The 19269-nt window shown below is 48.0% G+C and overlaps 1 protein-coding gene across 2 annotated transcripts in view; it reads right to left on the reverse strand.

The window, feature by feature from the left end:
- Window positions 1–16260, reverse strand: part of PTPN18 (protein tyrosine phosphatase non-receptor type 18) — a 122739-nt gene extending 106479 nt beyond the window's left edge. Inside the window, exon 1 of one of the 2 annotated variants that reach the window (XR_013276533.1) lies at window positions 16071–16260. Coding sequence is in view for 1 of the 2 variants with exons in the window: in XM_077484846.1 (XP_077340972.1) it covers window positions 16071–16151 (81 nt within the window). In the remaining variant the exon portion in view is untranslated. The remainder of the gene's footprint in view (window positions 1–16070) is intronic. The other variant, XM_077484846.1, reaches the window with a different exon arrangement.
- Window positions 16261–19269: the final 3009 nt, after the last annotated feature.

The raw sequence follows: 19269 nt of genomic DNA on the forward strand, positions 1-19269 counted from the left end.
GTTAAAGAGATGGTAACATCTAAGCTGAGTGTTCTGGGGGTACCGAGAGAAGCACAAACCATGGATCAGTTATGGGTCACTACAGCGTCCGTTGGACATGGATCCCTGGCAGCTCTGCATGACTGTAACTCAGTGACAGCTGGAATTGTCTCCTGGCTGTTGTCAGAAACCATGAATCAAACCGAGACAGAAGTACAATTAAATCACAATTGTTTATTAAATAAAAATAAAAAGGTAAATAGAGAAAGCGTATCCAAAGCATAGCCAGAGTCCAGTAACCGGATCGGGTAGTCAGCAAGTCCAGAGTTCAATAACCAGATCGGGTAATCGGCCAGGCCAGAAGTCAGGGATCCAAGTGGAGCAACTGCAAGCAGGATAAAGAGGCAGAAGGGATGTCAGCAATCCAGTCTTTAAACAGAACCGCAGGAGATGGTTTCTTGTGATGTGACCAAGGCGAAGGCAGAGATGAAGTGAGCTGGGCAGCTTTAAGTAGGCAGGTCAGACAAGCTGGATAAAGAACAGCTGGTAACCGTGGAGAGAGATGAGAGCTGGCAATTAGCCGACAGCTGAGCAGCCAGCCCAGAGAAGGAAGGGCTAAGCCAGCCCTGATAGTACCCCTTCATCAATGACCCCTCTCCCTGAGAGGGCCACCGGGCTTGAGGGGAAAACGTCTATGGAACTCGCGGAGGAGGACAGGGGCATGTACGTCCGAGGATGAAACCCAGGAGCGTTCCCGGTGGCACATTCCATCGGAATCTCCGACTGTGTGTACAAGGGCTAAGAAGATGTCTCTCCCATTGACCACCAGTGTAAGTGGACAGCTCTACCATTAACTACCAATGTAAAGAGACATTTCACCGAAGGCATTGTTTGATCCCCATTGTAAGGGATCTGTCTGTTTTTCTTTTCCGAACATCATTGCTATTTTTCGTTTTAATTTTGCAATTGTTACTAAAAATAATTGAATCATACAGAGCAGGATTGTCAGGAAGATCCTTCTCACCAGCATCCGAGCGGCGTAAAGCCGCGTACACACGGGCGGACTGTCTGGCCAACTTAGTCCGTCGAAACACATTTCAGCGGACAGTCCGCTCGTGTGTGGGCTTCAGCGGACTTTTTCAGCGTGCAGTCTGGCGGACTAAGTATTTCGGAATTTCCGTAATATTGTCCGTCAGACTTTGGATTCAGCGGACAATCCGCTCGTGAGTAGGCTAGTTGGACGGACTAAGTATGGCGCATGCTCAGAAAGGATTTACACGGCGGAAGGTTGCATTGCTGTGTATTGGACTTCCTATTTCTAGTCCTGTTGTACGTGCTGTACACGTCATCGCGCAAGCTTTCGACGGACTCTTTGTGCATCCGTGTGTGGTCAAGTCCGTTCATTCGAAAGTAGGACGGACTGTCCGTCGGATTGTCTGACGGACTAAGTTGGCCATACAGTCCACCCGTGTGTACGCGGCTTAAGACGCAGAAGATCTTCTGTGCGGTAAGAAGAGCGTTATCGCGGTCGGCGGTGCGCGCGCGGCCGTTTGACACAATTGGCGCCAATAGCGCTATTTAAAGTGGATCCTTGCTTTACTGCCTCGCTGCCCGATCAACAGCGTTCCTGTGTACTCTGGTATCCTGTATCTGAACCTGAATATGAATCCGTATCCTGATCCGTATTGAACCCGGCTTGTTCCTGACTTCGCTGTTTGCTGCCTGCCCCCGACTTTTGGCTTTGTACCCGACTACTCTTCTGGATTTCGTTTCTGTACCTGATCTGCTCGCCTGTGCCTGACCTGGACCATTGTACTATCCGTTACCTGCCAGTTGCATGTTTACCGCTGCTGGACTACAGGACACCTCCCAGTCCACCACCGTACCCGGCTGTTGTCTTCTCTGTGCCCTGTTGCCTCTTACCTCTTGCTGCGGACTACAGGACTCTTTCCACTACCCGCTATATCCTGTTTGCACCTGCACCCGCTGTTGGACTACAGAACTCCTCCCGCTGTCTGTTGTATCCTGCGATCACTTGCACTCTGCTGTCGGACTACAGGAATCCTCCCGCTGTCTGCTGTACCTTACGATCACCTGCATTCTGCTGCTGGACTACAGGACACCTCCACCATCAACGGTCTGCTGCTTCATACATCAACCATCCAGTCAGGCACTTGTTCTCCTCTGTGCTCCCGAGCCCCTGTCATCACTACCAGGGCCTCCCGAGTCTACGAGAGGCCGCTCCCTGCATTCCGGGCTCTGCCTTAAGGTACGTGACAAGGATCTATTAAACATGATCCAGCTTTGTTTTTTGAAATACTCTAGCTATATCACTTTCTTTGTTATATTATTATCTCTATAACTTTATAACTTACTAATCTTGATAAAGTTCTGTGAGCTGTATGTGTAATTTGTAGCAGGAGTTGCTTGACACCCAGTGGCGGCTGTTTTTTTTTTGGGGGGGGGCAAACAATACAGCTTCAGTCTGTGTGCCGTTACTGGCGGCTCCCGTGCACACGTCAATCACAGCGCCGGAGCCGCGATACCCAGCAGTAACCCCCGGGAGAGATGTCGCTGGCCGGAGGGGGAGACGAGGACGGCTGCGGAGGCTTCGTTCTCGGGTAAGTGATTCATAATGAGATAGTATACTATGCATACTAGCTCATTATGCCTTTGTCTTGCAGGTTTTTTTTTTTTTGTTTTTTACCAGGGTTTACAACCATTTTAACATCTTGCACTCTGCACCTTAGATGAGCCCCAATTCATACACCTTGAAAGAAAATTGGGTAGAGTTGGCGCCATACCTTTATACCGCGAAATTGCTACTTTGTGATGTGCTAAAGGATATTTTCATGTGCTATTGAAATTCTGATATATATGGCCAATCAAGGCCCCGTGTCTTATGTGCTACTTTAAACCTTAAGTGCACCTTCCTATTAGCGGGCGGCAAGTGGTTAACTGTCATGAATGGATTTCATTCATAACAGTTTGCTTCCTACTGTTATCTGTGATTGGCCTCAGCTAATCACATGGTACAGTGTGCTGTGATTGGCCCAGGTACCATGTAATAGCTGTGGGCCAATCACAGCCTCACAATAGTAAGCGCGCAGTCAGGAATGGAAGCCATTTCATGGCTGTTTTGCTTATATGTGATCATGTGATCGGTCACAGTGGCCGGATACCGAGTACCGTGACTTGCTGTGTCCACCGGACACAGTGGTCACGGGATTGCACTAGTGACTAAGTGGCGCACAATTACATCACTTATCCTGCAGCTTTCGCCCGCTCGCAGTAAATGTACTGTGAGTGGATGGCAAGTGGTTAATCACTTCAGCCCCGGAAGGATTTATCCCCTTAATGACCAGGCCATTTTTTTTCCGATACGGCACTGTGTTACTTAAACTGAAAATCACGTAAACATGCCACGCTATACCCAAATAAAATTGAGGTCTTTTTTTCCACACAAATAGAGCTTTCTTTTGGTGGTATTTGATCACCTCTGCAGGTTTAGGGTCCTTTCACACGGGGGGCGGATCAGTTCTGATCCGCCCCGTGGATATCTGTTTGCTCAGTGGGGATCACTCCGCCGATCCCCGCTGAGCAGGGAGATGACAGCTCCGTCTCGGCACACTGCGCAGGGACGGACCTGTCACAGCGCCGCTCTCCCCTATGGGAGATCGGATGACGACGGACCGCAGTGCCCGTCGTCACCCGATCCGATCCGCAGACGGATGGAAAAATAGCTTTTTCCTCCGTTACACTTTTTCGGATCGGAGCGGGTCGGATGTCAGCGGACATGTCACCGCTGACATCCGACGCTCCATAGAGCTCTATGGAGCACCCGTTCAGGTCCGCCTGAAAAACTGACAGGCGGGCCTGAACGGAACGTCAATGTGAAAGGGGCCTTAATTTGTGCTATAAACATAAAAAGAGCGACAATTTTGAAATAAAAACAATATTTTTTACTTACTACTATAATACATATCCCCCTTCCAAAAAAAATAAATAAATAATAATTTCATCATCAATTTGGGCCAATATGTACTCTTCTACATATTTTTGGTAAAAAAAAAAAAAATGCCAATAAGTGTATATTGATTGGTTTACTAGTATTGATGGTGATCAGCAAATTTTAGCGGGACTGCGTCATTGTGGCAGACAAATCTGACCCTAAGTGATGCTTTTTGGGGACCGGTGACACCAATACAGTGATCAGTGCTAAAAAAAAAAAAGGGCACGGAGTACTGTATAAATGACACTGGCAGGGAAGGGGGTAACATCAGGGGCGATCAAAGAGTTAAACGTGTTCCCTGTTGGTGCTTTCTTAATGTGTGGGGGAAGTGCTGACAGGACTAACACAGAGATCGCTGTTCCTAATCTCCATGTTGTCCCCTGTCAGAATGGGAATCATCCTTGTTTACATAGGCAGATCCCAATTCTGCCTCTCTGTGAAGAGATCGCGGGTGGCCGGCAGACATCGGGGGTACAGCGTGCATCGGCTCCTCCTCCGTGCCCAATAGAGCCGCCCTGCTGCAGTATATCTGCAGTGGACGGTCTTTAAAGTGGATGTAAACCCTTACAAACCACTTTGACCTACAGGTAAGCCTAGATTAACCACTTAAAGCGGGAGTCCGCCGGGACTCCGCATTTTTTTTTTTTTTTAAAAGCCAGCAGCTACAAATACTGCAGCTGCTGACTTTTAAAATAGTGACACTTACCTGTCCAGCGCGCCCGCGATGTCGGCACCCGAAGCCGATCGCTAGGTCGTCTGTCGGGTCCTGCCGCCGCCATCTTGGGTATGGGAATCAGGAAATGGAGCCTTTCGGCTTCATTTCCCGGTTCCCTACTGCGCATGCGCGAGCCGCGCGGCGCAATCCGGACGGTCCCCGCTGCCTCTGGGAACTGTGTGTTTCCCAGCAGGCAGCAGGGCACTTGCGCAAAGGGACGGGCAGTTGCGGAAAGGGGCGTAATCTACGCCCCTTTCCGCAGACAGCTATCCCAGAAGTGGGTGCAGTTACCTGGATTATCCCGTACGCGGCTAGGCTCCCAAAAAGTCCCACACATGTGGTATCCTCGTACTCAGGAGAAGCAGCAGAATGTATTTTGGGGTGTCATTTCACATATGCCCATAGCATGTGTGAGCAATATATCATTTAGTGACAACTTTGTGCAAAAAAAAAAAAGTTTGTAATATTCCCGCAACTTGTGGCAAAATATAAAATATTCCATGGACTCAACATGCCTCTCAGCAAATAGCTTGGGGTGTCTACTTTCCAAAATGGGGTCATTTTGGGGGGTTTTGTGCTATTTTGGCATTTTATGGCCTTCGAAACTGTGATAGGTAGTGAGGAGTTAAATCAAAAATTTGCACCCTTAGAAATCCTGAAGGTGGTGATTGGTTTTCGGGGTGCCGTGCGCGACTAGACTCCCAAAAAGTCCCACACATGTGGTATCCCCGTACTTGGGAGAAGTAGCGGAATATATTTTGGGGTGCAATTCCACATATAACCATGGCATGTGTGAGCAATATATCATTTAGTGACAACTTTTTGTAAAAAATATTGCATGACCGCGCAATTACCAGTTAAAGCAGCGCAGTGCGAAATTGGAAAAAGACCTCTGGTCCTTAAGGTGTTTATTGGTCCGGAGCTGAAGTGGTTAAGGCCTACCTGTAGGTCCAAGAAATATCTCCTAAACCTATATGCAGATCACGGCGATATGCCGCTCGTATTTGAATGAATAGAGGTGTGTATCTATCACAGGGTGGTATCTGTGGATACACTAAAAAAATTTAAACACATGCCACGTGTGTCAGCGGCCATAACATGCACAAACGATAAGCACCATAGGGGCGAACAGGCTAAATAGGCTGCCTGTGTGGTTCCCCCTTGCTTCTCCCTCTTTACCCAGCGGGAATTTGGTGTCGCCGGAAGGGATCAATACATTTATAAGCTCAGGGGATACCCAGAGTATCTACTATCACACGTCTATTGGCCACCCACATACTACAATTTTCACCAAAACCGTATGCTTAAAGCCCTAGGGCTCAGCATAATATTGAGAATACTGTTATCAGCTCCTGAAGAAGCGTTATTTATTAGAGGCGAAACATGTAGAGCACCAGAACACGTTTAAGCTTCAACTGTATATTTGATATCCACTATTTTATATTTATATGTATTTGTGTTTTCCTTTTTGGAAACCTTGAGTGTATTACCTTTGATAGGATATCAACTAGGTCTTAAATGTGTATGTATAAGGAGGAAAAAACTTTTTTGTATCCTTATTTTTAATTTTGATTGTTTATATTTTATATGCAATTTGCTTTGATAATAAATAGAGATAATCTCTCTTGAATATATTGGTTGTTTTTACAACTCTCTTTATGCCTAAAAAGTCCAACTGAACCCACATTTTTTTGAGGTCTTTTATGTGAAGGTTCTCTTATCTATATTTTTCTTCCCAACTCCCCATTTCCTGAAAAAGTCTAGATATGCCGCTCGTGTCGGCACCCGTGTGCATGCGCGGGAGTGACGTCATCGTGGCTCCGGCGAATCACAGCGCCGGAGCCGCGAGACCCGGAAGTCACTCCGGGATACATGGCAGCGGCGAAGATGAAGACGGAGGACCGCTTTGGGGGCTTCGTTCTCAGGTAAGTTATTCATAATGAGCTAGTATGCTATGCATACCAGCTCATTATGCCTTTGCCTTGCAGGTTGCATTTTTATTATTTTTTTAAAAAGCCTTTACTTCCTCTTTAGGTGGTTAAGCAGGAATGTTATAGGCTAATTCTACACAGTTACTGTACATCATTTGTAGGGCTGAAAAAAGACGCGGCTCCATCCAGTTCAAGCGATGTTGTATTTTTGTTCTCTAGCAATTCCCATCGCCGTGTATATTCTGCTTCCTGAGGAAGACATCTCAACGTTTTTTGAAGCTGTTGACACACTCGGCTCATACAGCACCACTTCCTTGGAGAAGTTCCACATTTTTACTGTTCTAATAGTAAAGAACCCTTTCCTCTCTCTGAAGGTAAACTTCCTTTTCTTCTAACCTCAAATGGTGGCAGCGAGTCCTCTCACCTGTGATGTATCTGCAAGCTTGGTAATCATATCCCCTCGTTACAGCCTGTCCTCCGGCGCGGATAACTTCGCCAAACCTTTTCTAATTCAACAAAGTCTTTCCTGAGGACTGCTGACCAAAACTGAACCCAACCATCGATTTATCTCTGAAATGTATGCGATTTTTAATGCCCGACGGTATTTCTGCACAGGGCTCAAGTCCTGCGGGAACGCATGGGAACGGAGTTCCTGTACTTTTTCCACAACAGGAACTCAGTTCCCGTTAGCAGCCGCGTCCTGCAAGACTTTGAAGTATGTGAGGTGTGTGGCAGGTGCTACACCAGCAGCCGCCGACACAGCTCGCAATAGTAAGTGCCGCACACCTGACCAGTCAGGCATTGCCAGTAGGGGGCCCCATAACAGCTTCCGCTTCAATCTAACTGTCAATCACAGCTAGCTGATGGGTAGATCAGGTCCGAGCTGCTAAGAGATTGTATTTAGTCAGACCTCTCGTGATGCTCTGATGAGAGACCCCAGAGGAGGAGCACAGCTATTCTGCTCACAGGACATGCAGGGAGAGAGGTGAGCTGAGGGAGGAACATCAGTTTGGGGTGGTAAGCTGGGCACAATTCCTGGCAAAGTTTAATGCCAGGAGGGAAGTTTATGTGGAAATATGTGAAGGGTTGGAATAGCAGCGAGTGTGTGTTGGAGCCCCTGCAGAGTTTGCAGCCCCCCAAGCTAACATACATCTCCTAAGCAGGAACACATCACTATCTCCTCAAGCATTCTGTCCAGATAATGTGCAGTTCATTTATGACCGTTTAACCCTGTGTTATCCAAACTCTGTTCAATGAAAAGTGTAAACTCACCACATAAGCACTCTATATACAAAATAACATCCCCAATAAAGATCAGAACATGATGTTCACATTTGCATGGAAGCACAATGAATGAATGACGATTATTCAGAGAATTACCGGATTTATGTTTATTGAGGATTGTTTTTTTTTTTTTTTAAATGTACTAACAGTTAAGCTTCATACACACAATACGAATATTGGATGAAAAATACCACTTTTGAAGCGTTCGTGCATAGGAGCGTATCATTTTTTATTTTTTTTGGTGGGGGAGGGGATCTTGGGTGGGACTTGACCCCTGATTGACCCCTGATTCTGCAGCTTTATTAGCTGAGGCTTTGCATTGCATGCTATTGGTAAGTCTGTGCCCTACAAGCAACTTTCGGAAAAAAAAAAATATGCACTCGAGTTGATTTAAAAAAATGTGAATTTACAAATTTTTGCATTTCAGATCCTTCAACTGTGAACAATGGATTGTGGGTGCATTGCTTAGGCTCCTGCAGACTGTGGGGGAGATTTACTAAAACTGGAGAGTGCAAAATCTGGTGCGGCTCCGCATAGAAACCAATTGGCTTCCAGCTTTTATTGTCAAAGCCTAATTGAACAAGCTGAAGTAAGAAGCTGATTGGCTGCCCATACAGAGCTGCACCAGATTCTAAGTGCTCTAGTTTTAGTAAATGAACCCGTATTTCTCCAACCCAGGTCCGTATCAAGGTACACACGTTCGGTTATAAGGCTGGAGGAAGTATCAATGAAATACAAGTGCAGTGAACTTGCCACACTTGGTCTCCATTGAGTTCTCGGAGTCCGTCGTGGCCGTGGCAGGATTTTTATTCCCAGATCCTGGAAATGAATAACGTGGCTGCGGGGGGCAGAGACATGGCAAATTAAAAAATACACAGGATACCCCTGGATGAAAAAGCCCCAAATTCAGCGAGGAAGGGCAGCAGACTGAGGCTGCGTACACACTGGCGGACTTGGTCCGCTGAAACGTGTTTCAGCGGACAGTCCGCTCGTGTGTGGGCTTCAGCGGACTTTTTCAGCGGACAGTCTGGCGGACTAAGTCTTTCGGAATTTCCGTAATTTTGTCCGTCCAAACTTGGTTTTGTCCAAGGACTAAGTATGGCGCATGCTCAGAAAGGATTTACACGGCGGAAGGTTGCATTGCAGTGTATTGGACGTCGTATTTCTAGTCCCGTCGTACGTGCTGTACATGTCATCGCGCACGTTTTCAGCGGACTGTCTGTTCATCGTGTGTGGTCAAGTCCGTTCATTCAAAAGTAGGACGGACTGTCTGTCGGATTGTCTGACGGACTTAGTTGGCCAGACAGTCCGCCCGTGTGTACGCGGCCTGAGACTTACATCCTGATACAAGTGACCATTTCAAAACCATAAATAAAATGAAAAAAAAAAATTTAAAAAAGATATGGAAACAACTAGCAAATAAAAATGTGAACAACGTGTCTGAATTTACTCCGGAGGTAAATATTACAAAAACTCAAAATCTATACTGACTAAAAGAAATTCTATAGTTTCCCTTTAACTAATAAAACAATTAGCCCTTGTACACACGGGTCGGAGATTCCGACAAAAAAATCTGTCGGATTTTGTCCGAAACTTGTGTTGCATACACACGGTCGGACAAAGTTGTCGGAAAATCCGATCGCTCAGAACATGATGACGTTATTTGGTTACGACGGGACTACGTTCAGGCTAGTAGCCAATAGCTTTGGTCTAGGAATTTGATCTGAGCATGCGTGGCACTTTGTCCGATCGGAATTCTCTACACATGATCGGACAAAGTCAGATCGGATCACATTGTCGGACAATTTTATAGCCCAGCTCTAAAACTTCAGATATACCGACGGAAACAGTCCGATGGAGCCCACACACGGTCAGATTATCCGACAACACGGTCCGATCGGACATTTTCCGTCAGAATGTCCGACCGTGTGTAGAAGGGCTAAGAAGATATAGTATGAAGTATAGTATAGTATTACTTCCCACAAAAACAATTCTACCCTTCTCCGTCTCTCTGCATAAAGGGGTAGATTTACTAAAGGCAAATAAACTGTGCACTTTGCAAAGTGCAGTTTCCCTCCGCAGATGCAGTTGCTCCAGAGCTTAGTAAATGAGGTGAAGCCTCACTTTGCAAAGAATATCCAATCACGTGCAAGGAAAATAAAAAAAAATGCTTTTTTTTGCTGGCACATGATTAGATGATTAAAGTCAGCAGAGCTTCAGCTCATTTAATAAGCTCTGGAGCAACTGCTCTCAGGCCCCTTTCACACTGGGGCGGGAGCGGCGTCGGTGGTAAAACTGCACATTTTTTTAGCACCACTTTACCGTCGTATTAGCAGTGGTATTTGGGTGACAGCGGGGAGCGGTTTTACCCCCCCTGCTAGCGGCTGAGAAAGGATTAAAACCACCGCAAATCGCTTTTGCAGCAGCCCTTTGCCGGTGGTATAGCCGCGCCGCCCCATTGATTTCAATGTATACACCGCTCCAAAGATGCAGCTAGCAGGACTTTTTTTTTACTGTCCTGCCAGCGCACCGCTCCAGTGTGAAAGCCCTCAGGGCCCTCGGGGGCTGTCACACTGGAGACACGAGTGCAGCTGTTTCAGGGCGCTTTGCAGGCGCTATTTAAAGCGCTGTAGTGCCTGCAAAGCGCCCCCAGTGTGAAAGAGCGTGAAACTGCACTTTTCAAAGCCCACAGTCTATTTGCCTTTTAGTAAATCAACCCCAAAGTGTCTAAAAGCCCCAAAAATTACAGATCAGCTAGTTTGATTTAATGCTGGTGAGTGAGAAATAACATTGTGATCAGTTAAGATTTTCTGCCGTTCAGGAAAGTTCAGGAAAGAGAGCGGAGAATAAACTGGCTGCCTATCAGCGTGGAGGAAAATTTATAAGCACGGAAGTAAAGCTCAGTTACATGTGTGTTACCGTGAAAACGTGAATCCTACAGGATGTAGTCCCTTTAAAGAGGAAGTAAACCCTGATGGGTGTTACTTCCTCTTTGATTCCCTGCAAAGGTAAAGCATAATGGACTAGTATGCATCGCATCGCATCGTATCGCATAGTAGTCCATTATGTGTCACTTACCTGACACAGGAGCCAGCGAAGTCACCGCTGTCCCCTTGTGTACGGAGCCTCCATATTCTTGGTGTGTCTCGCTGCCCCTGGCGCTGTCATTTCGATGAAGCCGTGATGACGTCACTCCCGCGCATGCGCACGGGAGCCGCCACTCGTGGCATATCGCCTTTGACAGTGCGCCGTAGACAGCGGTGCCTGTGTTTTGGCAAATATCTCCTAAACCGTGTAGGTTTAGGAGATATTTCTTGGACCTACAGGAAGGCCTTAATCTAGGCTTACCTGTAGGTCAAAGTGGTTTGTAAGGGTTTACAACCACTTTACTGTGTAACTAGATCTACGGGCAATGTCAGACATAGCAGAGTAACAATTATTGGTGTGAAACTTATAAGGCTAGGTTGACAATCGCACGAGGTCCCACTTTTAGATTGGAAGCTCTGACGAGCCGGTCCCTCTGATTAATCCTCTATTGAATTGTATTGCAACTGTACTGTTCGCCCCAGCATTGTAAAGCGCTGCGCAAACTGTTGGCGCCATATAAATTCTGTATAATAATAACAACATGCAAAAGAAAGCACACTGCTCTTTCAGAGATGCGCGGGGGTGTCATTAATTCTAGCATGCACCCCCCCCCTGCGTTTTCACACATGTAAAATTGCATGGTGCCGCGACAGCAAGTTATTCCCTGTGGGCTGATTCTCAGAAAGGGTCTGGGGTTTCTCTCCCCATGAATGGCCCGTCCTACCCAAAGAATTCGGGCCGCTCAAATCTGTATGGAGACCAACGTATAGTTTTCAAAACACCTGTTAAAAATTTGGAAAAGGCCACTAATCTTTAACCAACCAGAGCTATAGAGAAATACATGCAGAAGTACACAACGAAATACGTGTATTATTGTCTATAGCGGGGGTGCCCAACCAGTGGCTCGGGGGCCACATGTGGCCTACGGATAGGGTTGCCACCTGTTCGGGATTCACCCGGACAGTTCAGGTTTGGAATCATGCGTCCGGGTTTCAGACTGTCTGAGACCCGGACACATTATTGAGATTGGGCTAAGTCTCCCCCCTTCTCTCTCCTGCTTCTAAGTGAGTACGCTAAGGTAAATCAGGGTTCTCAGAGCTCCCCCTTACATCAGATTCCTCTTTGTACACCAGAGCATCCCTTATGTTAGAGTCCCCAGAGTTCTCCCTTACATCAGAGTCTGCAGAGTCCCCCTTTACAGTGAAAGGGAACTCTGCGAGTTCAAATGTAAAAGGGAAACTCTGTGGACTCTGATGTAAAGGGGAAACTCTGTGGACTATGATGTAAAGGGAAACTCTGTGGACTCTGATGTAAAGGGAAACTCTGTGGACTATGATGCAAAGGGGGAATGTTATTTAAAAGCAACATCTATGCATACTATGAAAAAAAATTGCTGTGCAACGCTGAAGTGCTCGGGTTTGGCTTGAAGAAAAGGTGGCAAACCTACCTATGGAGCCATCTTATGTGGCCCGCGTCCTCCTGCTCTGGGATGGCGGGTTTGCAAGCCCAGATTGCGGGTTGCCTACCCGGAATACCAGAGCATCAGGGTTGTGAATGAAGCCGGCGGTAGAGACAGCAAGCGGCTGCGGAACAAAGCTGCGTAAACCAATGCTGCCTGTGTATATGGGGATAGATCTGTTCTGCGGCGGTTACCGGGCTGCTTCAAAACTGATCTGCAGGTGTCATGCAGAGCGCCTGTGGCTTACCTGCACTGAGCCATAGACTCAGAAAGGGCACCACACCTGCAGGATAGAATAGAATTCTATGGCAAAGTGCAGCTAACCCACAGGAAAGCCAGAGGTGCCCTGCGCTGCACCCACGGTGTGGGTAGGGTTGCCACCTTTTCTTCAAGTCAAACCCGAACACTTTAGTGGCGCACAGCAATTTTTTTTTATAGTATAAACTATATATATATTTTGCAATTAAATAACATTTCTAATCTAAATGAAGTTAATCACTAGAGTTCCCCTTTACATCAGAGGCCACAGAGTTACCTTTACATCTGAACTCGCAGAGTTCCCTTTCCCTTTTCCCTGTAAGGGGGGGGGGGGCTCTGCAGACTCTGACATAAGGGATCGTCAGGGAACCCTGAGTTAAGGGGGAACACTGAGAACTCTGATGTGTGGAGAGGACTCTGATCTAAGGGGGAACACTGAGAACTCAGATGTGTGGAGAGGACTTTGATCTAAGGGGGAACACTGAGAACTCTGATGTACAGAGAGGACTCTGATCTAAGGGGGAACACTGAGAACTCAGATGTGTGGAGAGGACTCTGATCTAAGGGGGAACACTGAGAACTCTGATGTACAGAGAGGACTCTGATCTAAGGGGGAACACTGAGAACTCAGATGTGTGGAGAGGACTCCGATCTAAGGGGGAACACTGAGAACTCAGATGTGTGGAGAGGACTCTGATCTAAGGGGGAACACTGAGAACTCTGATGTACAGAGAGGACTCTGATCTAAGGGGGAACACTGAGAACTCAGATGTGTGGAGAGGACTCTGATCTAAGGGGGAACACTGAGAACTCAGATGTGTGGAGAGGACTCTGATCTAAGGGGGAACACTGAGAACTCAGATGTGTGGAGAGGACTCTGATCTAAGGGGGAACACTGAGAACTCAGATGTGTGGAGAGGACTTTGATCTAAGGGGGAACACTGAGAACTCTGATGTACAGAGAGGACTCTGATCTAAGGGGGAACACTGAGAACTCTGATGTACGGAGAGGACTCTGATCTAAGGGGGAACACTGAGAACTCTGATGTACAGAGAGGACTCTGATCTAAGGGGGAACACTGAGAACTCTGATGTACAGAGAGGACTCTGATCTAAGGGGGAACACTGAGAACTCTGATGTACGGAGAGGACTCTGATCTAAGGGGGAACACTGAGAACTCTGATGTACAGAGAGGACTCTGATCTAAGGGGGAACACTGAGAACTCTGATGTACGGAGAGGACTCTGATCTAAGGGGGAACACTGAGAACTCTGATGTACAGAGAGGACTCTGATCTAAGGGGGAACACTGAGAACTCTGATGTGTGGAGAGGACTCTGATCTAAGGGGGGAACACTGAGAACTCTGATGTGTGGAGAGGACTCTGATCTAAGGGGGGAACACTGAGAACTCTGATGTACAGAGAGGACTCTGATGTAAGAGGGAACACTGAGAACTCTGATGTGTGGAGAGGACTCTGATCTAGGGGGGAACACTGAGAACTCTGATGTACGGAGAGGACTCTGATCTAAGGGGGGGACACTGAGAACTCTGATGTACAGAGAGGACTCTGATGTAAGAGGGAACACTGTGGCCTCTGGTGTAAAGGGGAACTCTGATGTAAGGGGTGCTCCAAGAACCCTGATTTTCCTTAGTGTACTCACTCAGATGCAGGAGAGAGAAGGGGGGAGACTTCAGTCACAGGCTGAGATGGATGGTGAGCTCACTCACCCCTTGGCAGTCAGCACCTCTCATCTAGATGTATCTGAGGCTGCTGGACTTCAATTTTTTGCCCCCCATTTTCCTTTTCTGAAGCACAGCGCCTGGCACTGGATTGTGGGCAGACAAAGCGAGGTAGGGGCAGGAGGAAGAGGCGCAGATCAAGCCCTCTCTCCTCTCCCGTCTGTGTGGGGGGAGGGGTAATTGTTAATAATGGCTTTGGGCAGTGTGAAAGAGAGTGTAACAGACACTCTCGGCTTACACAAGGGGCAGCCGGCAATCCTGCTGGGAAACCATAGTCTGGTCTGAATAATGTGTCCGGGTTGCAGGTGGTCTGAAACCCGAACGCATGATTCCAAACCCGAACTGTCCGGGTGGATCCCGGACAGGTGGCAACCTTAGGTGTGGGTAGATCACAGACCATAAGTGTAAAAGCAGTCTTAGGCCCCTCTAACATGATCAGTCTGACCCAATCGTACCCTCCATTCACCTCTCCGGAGCGGCAGATGTAAACAGACTTGTGTCCGTTTATACCCGCCTACCTCCAACCAGATCTGCTAAAAAAAACAGAAGTGGATCCGGCCTCTTCCATATGATCTGATCAGAGGGCCCATCGAGAAGAGTGGGCTGTGTATGCGTCCCCTTTGCATAGGCAGAGTGGGCGCGGAGTCGTCATCCGCCCGCTCTGCTCATTGTGGACCGCGACTGGTGACAAAGTCGCTTAAGTGGCCCTCGCTCTTCAAAAGTTTGGGCACCCCTGGTGGTCTATAGCACTGGATTTACCAGCAGACGCTCCATCAATATCTGCCCATCATTCCCTCTCCTTTTTTGCGAGTACAATTTGCTTTAAAAGGCAGAGTCGCTGATATGTTACTGGTCTGTGAGAGTTTACAGACCATCAAGATGCAGTTTTATGCGTTTTGGGAAAGCTAGCACCCGTAAAAGCTTTAGCCCTTGTCCGCATTGAATGCGGCTTTGAAATTGTGCGAGTTCAGCTGAATTCTCACGATTTCAAACCCGCATTTCAGAGTGAGTTCAGGGGGGCAATTTGAAAGACGTCTCTGCGGGTTCACGTAAGATGTCTACTGAAATCGCCCCCTGAAGTCGCCAAAAGTAGTCCAGGAACTACTCCTGGAAGTCGGTGCGGCGCTGCACTTTGCGGCGTCGCTCTGATTGGGACAATGCTGTTGCCGGCAATAGGCTGCGATCTGGCATGCGATTTGTTGCTGATGTGAAGGGGGCTTTATCACATGGGGTAAGTAGGCCTCTACGGAGACATATAACCCGGCTCCTTCGCTTTCTCCATGTTCTCTTGTTGTGCGGGACGATCAAATTTGGCCGGATTTATGAAGAAATTGGAAATGACAGCGAATGATCCAGACGCCAGATATTCAGAATTTATTTTTTTAGCTATTGAATGATCGAAAAGGAACGCACCACGGAAAAGACGCTCCCTGTAAGTGACGGTAAATTAGACTGCTGATCAGAGTCAGAATATCAGAGTCGCCTTTCAGAGGTGGAAGTGCAGCCCCGGCGGAGGGTTTGGTGTGACTGAGCAGCAGTTTCAGGTCATGTTTTGCAGTTTTGCTAAAATAAAAACACAGAAAACTGTAAGTGGGCACTTACCTGAAATTCTTCTCCCACCTTGTACTTGGCACACTCCACTCTGGCCAGGAAGCCCCGGAGGTTGTCTGCCACCTGGCTCATGGCGACCTCCTGCCCACAGCCCACCTGGGTCACCACCCTGCAGAGGGAAACAGGGAGCAGAATGAGGAAGTATCCTGAGAGGGAATCTGTCAGGCCGGCCGCTCCTCCCATCCCACACCCCTCCCTTGTCAGGCCGGCATAACCAGAGCAACACCTAGACTCCAGGTACCTGGGGAGAAGAGAGCCAGAGAGGCAAAGAGTATAGGAGACAGCTGGAGAGAGGCAGAGAGTATAGGAGACAGCAGGAGAGAAGAGAGCTGGAGAGAGGCAAAGAGTATAGGAGACAGCTGGAGAGAAGAGAGCCAGAGAGGCAAAGAGTATAGGAGACAGCAGGAGAGAAGAGAGCTGGAGAGAGGCAGAGAGTATAGGAGACAGCAGGAGAGAAGAGAGCTGGAGAGAGGCAGAGAGTATAGGAGACAGCTGGAGAGAAGAGAGCTGGAGAGAGGCAGAGAGTATAGGAGACAGCTGGAGAGAAGAGAGCCGGAGAGAAGCAGAGAGTATAGGAGACAGCTGGAGAGAAGAGAGCCGGAGAGAGGCAGAGAGTATAGGAGACAGCAGGAGAGAAGAGAGGCAAAGAGTATAGGAGACAGCTGGAGAGAAGAGAGCCAGAGAGAGGCAGAGAGTATAGGAGACAGCTGGAGAGAAGAGAGGCAAAGAGTATAGGAGACAGCTGGAGAGAAGAGAGCTGGAGAGAGGCAGAGAGTATAAGAGACAGGCGGGGGGGATAGATGACAGGTTGTGGGAAAGAGAAAAAGAGAGAGAAAATAGATGGCAGGTTGTGAGAAAGAGCGGAAGAGAGCAAAAGAGAGATAGTGAGAAAGCAAAAGAGGGCGAGAGAGAGAAAAAGGGGGGAAAAGCAAAAGAGAGAGAAAAAATAGATGACAGGTTGTTAGAGAAGGAGAGAGCAAAAGAGTGTGTGAGAGAGAGAGCAAAGGAGAGAGGGGGGAAAGAGCAAAAGAAAGAGAGAGGGAGAGAGCAAAAGAGAGAGGGAGAGAGAGAGGGAGGGAGAGCAAGACAAAGAAAGGGGGAGAGCAAAAGAGAGAGAGAGGGGGAGAGCAAAGGAAAGAAAGGGGGGAATAGAGAGAAAGAGAGGGGGAGAGAGAAAGAGAGAGAGAGCAAAAGAAAGGGGGAGAGCAAGAGAGAGGGAGAGAGAGAGAGAGAGAGAGAGAGAGAAAAAGAAAGAAAGGGGGAGAGCAAAAGAGAGAGAGGGGGAGAGCAAAAGAAAGGGGGAGAGCAAGAGAGAGAGAGGGAGGGATAGCAAAACAAAGAAAGGGGGAGAGCAAAAGAAAGAAAGGGGGAGAGAGAGAGAGAGGGAGAGAGCGAAAGAAAGAGGGAGAGCAAAAGAGAGAGAGAGGGAGAGAGCAAGATAGAGAGAAGGGGGAGAGAGCAAAAGAAAGAGAGGGAGAGAGCAAAAGAAAGAAAGGGGGAGAGAGAGAGAGAGAGAGGGAGAGAGCGAAAGAAAGGGGGAGAGCAAAAGAAAGAAAGGGGGAGAGAGAGAGAGAGAGGGAGAGAGCGAAAGAAAGGGGGAGAGCAAAAGAGAGAGAGAGGGAGGGGGAGCAAAAGAAAGAAAGAGGGAGAGCAAAAGAGAGAGAGATGGAGAGAGAAAAAGAGTGAGGGAGAGAGCAAGCTAGAGAGAGAGGATGAGAGCAAAAGAGAGAGAGGGGGCAAAAGAAAGAGAGGGAGGGAGAGAGAGCAAAAGAAAAAGGGGAGAGCAAAAGAGAGAGGGGGAGAACAAAAGAAAGAAAGGGGGAGAGTGAAAGAGCGAGAGGGGGAGAGCGAGAGAGAGAGAGAGGGGGGGGGAGCAAAAGAAAGAAAGAGGGAGAGAAAAAAAGAGAGTGAGAGCAAAAAAAGGGGGGGGGGAGCAAAACAGAGAGGGAGAGAGCAAGATAGAGAGGGGGTGAGAGCAAAAGAAAGAAAGGGGAGAACAAAAGAGAGAGAGAGAGAGGGGAGGGAGGGAGAGCAAAAGAAAGAGAGAGGGGGGAGAGAGCAAAACAAAGAAAGGGGAGAACAAAAGAGAGAGAGAGAGGGGAGGGAGGGAGAGCAAAAGAAAGAGAGGGAGAGAGCAAAAGAGAGAGAGGGGGAGAGAGCAAAAGAGAGAGAGGGGGAGAGAGCAAAAGAGAGAGAGGGAAGAGAGCAAAAGAAAGGGGGAGAGCAAGAGAGAGAGAGGAAGGGATAGCAAAAGAAAGGGGGAGAGAGAGAGAGGGGAGGGAGGGAGAGCAAAAGAAAGAGGGAGGGGAGAGAGAGAGGGAGAGAGCGAAAGAAAGGGGGAGAGCAAAAGAGAGAGAGAGGGGGGAGCAAAATAAAGAAAGGGGGAGAGCAACAGAGAGGGAGAGAGCAAGAGAGAGATAGGGGGAGGGAGAGCAAAAGAAAGAAAGGAGGAGAGCAAAAGAGAGAGAGATGGAGAGAGAAAAAGAGAGATGGAGAGAGAAAAAGAGAGAGGGAGAGAGCAAGCTAGAGAGAGAGGATGAGAGCAAAAGAGAGAGAGGGGGCAAAAGAAAGAGAGGGAGGGAGAGAGAGCAAAAGAAAAAGGGGAGAGCAAAAGAGAGAGAGAGAGCAAAAAAAAGCGGGGAGAGCAAAAGAGAGAGGGAGAGAGCATGCTAGAGAGAGAAAGGGAGAGAGCAAGATAGAGAGGGGGTGAGAGCAAAAGAAAGAGAGAGGGGGGAGAGAGCAAAACAAAGAAAGGGGAGAACAAAAGAGAGAGGGAGAGGGGAGGGAGGGAGAGCAAAAGAAAGAGAGGGAGAGAGCAAAAGAGAGAGAGGGGGAGAGAGCAAAAGAGAGAGAGAGGGGGAGAGAGCAAAAGAGAGAGAGGGGGAGAGAGCAAAAGAGAGAGAGGGGGAGAGAGCAAAAGAAAGGGGAGAGCAAAAGAGAGAGAGAGGGGGGGAGAGCAAAAGAAAGAAAGGGGGAGAGCAAAAGAGAGAGAGAGGGAGAGAGCAAGAGAGAGAGGGGGGGCAAAAGAAAGAGAGGGAGGGAGAGAGAGCAAAAGAAAAAGGGGAGAGCAAAAGAGAGAGGGGGAGAGCAAAAGAAAGAAAGGGGAGAGCAAAAGAGAGAGAGAGAGAGGGGGGAGAGCAAAAGAGAGAGAGAGGGGGGAGGGAGAGAGAAAAAGAGAGAGAGAGGGCAA

Source organism: Lithobates pipiens, unplaced genomic scaffold (genome assembly GCF_037356315.1).
Source record: "Lithobates pipiens isolate NorthernLeopardFrog02 unplaced genomic scaffold, aLitPip1_a1.2 Scaffold_166, whole genome shotgun sequence".
NCBI lineage: Eukaryota > Metazoa > Chordata > Amphibia > Anura > Ranidae > Lithobates > Lithobates pipiens.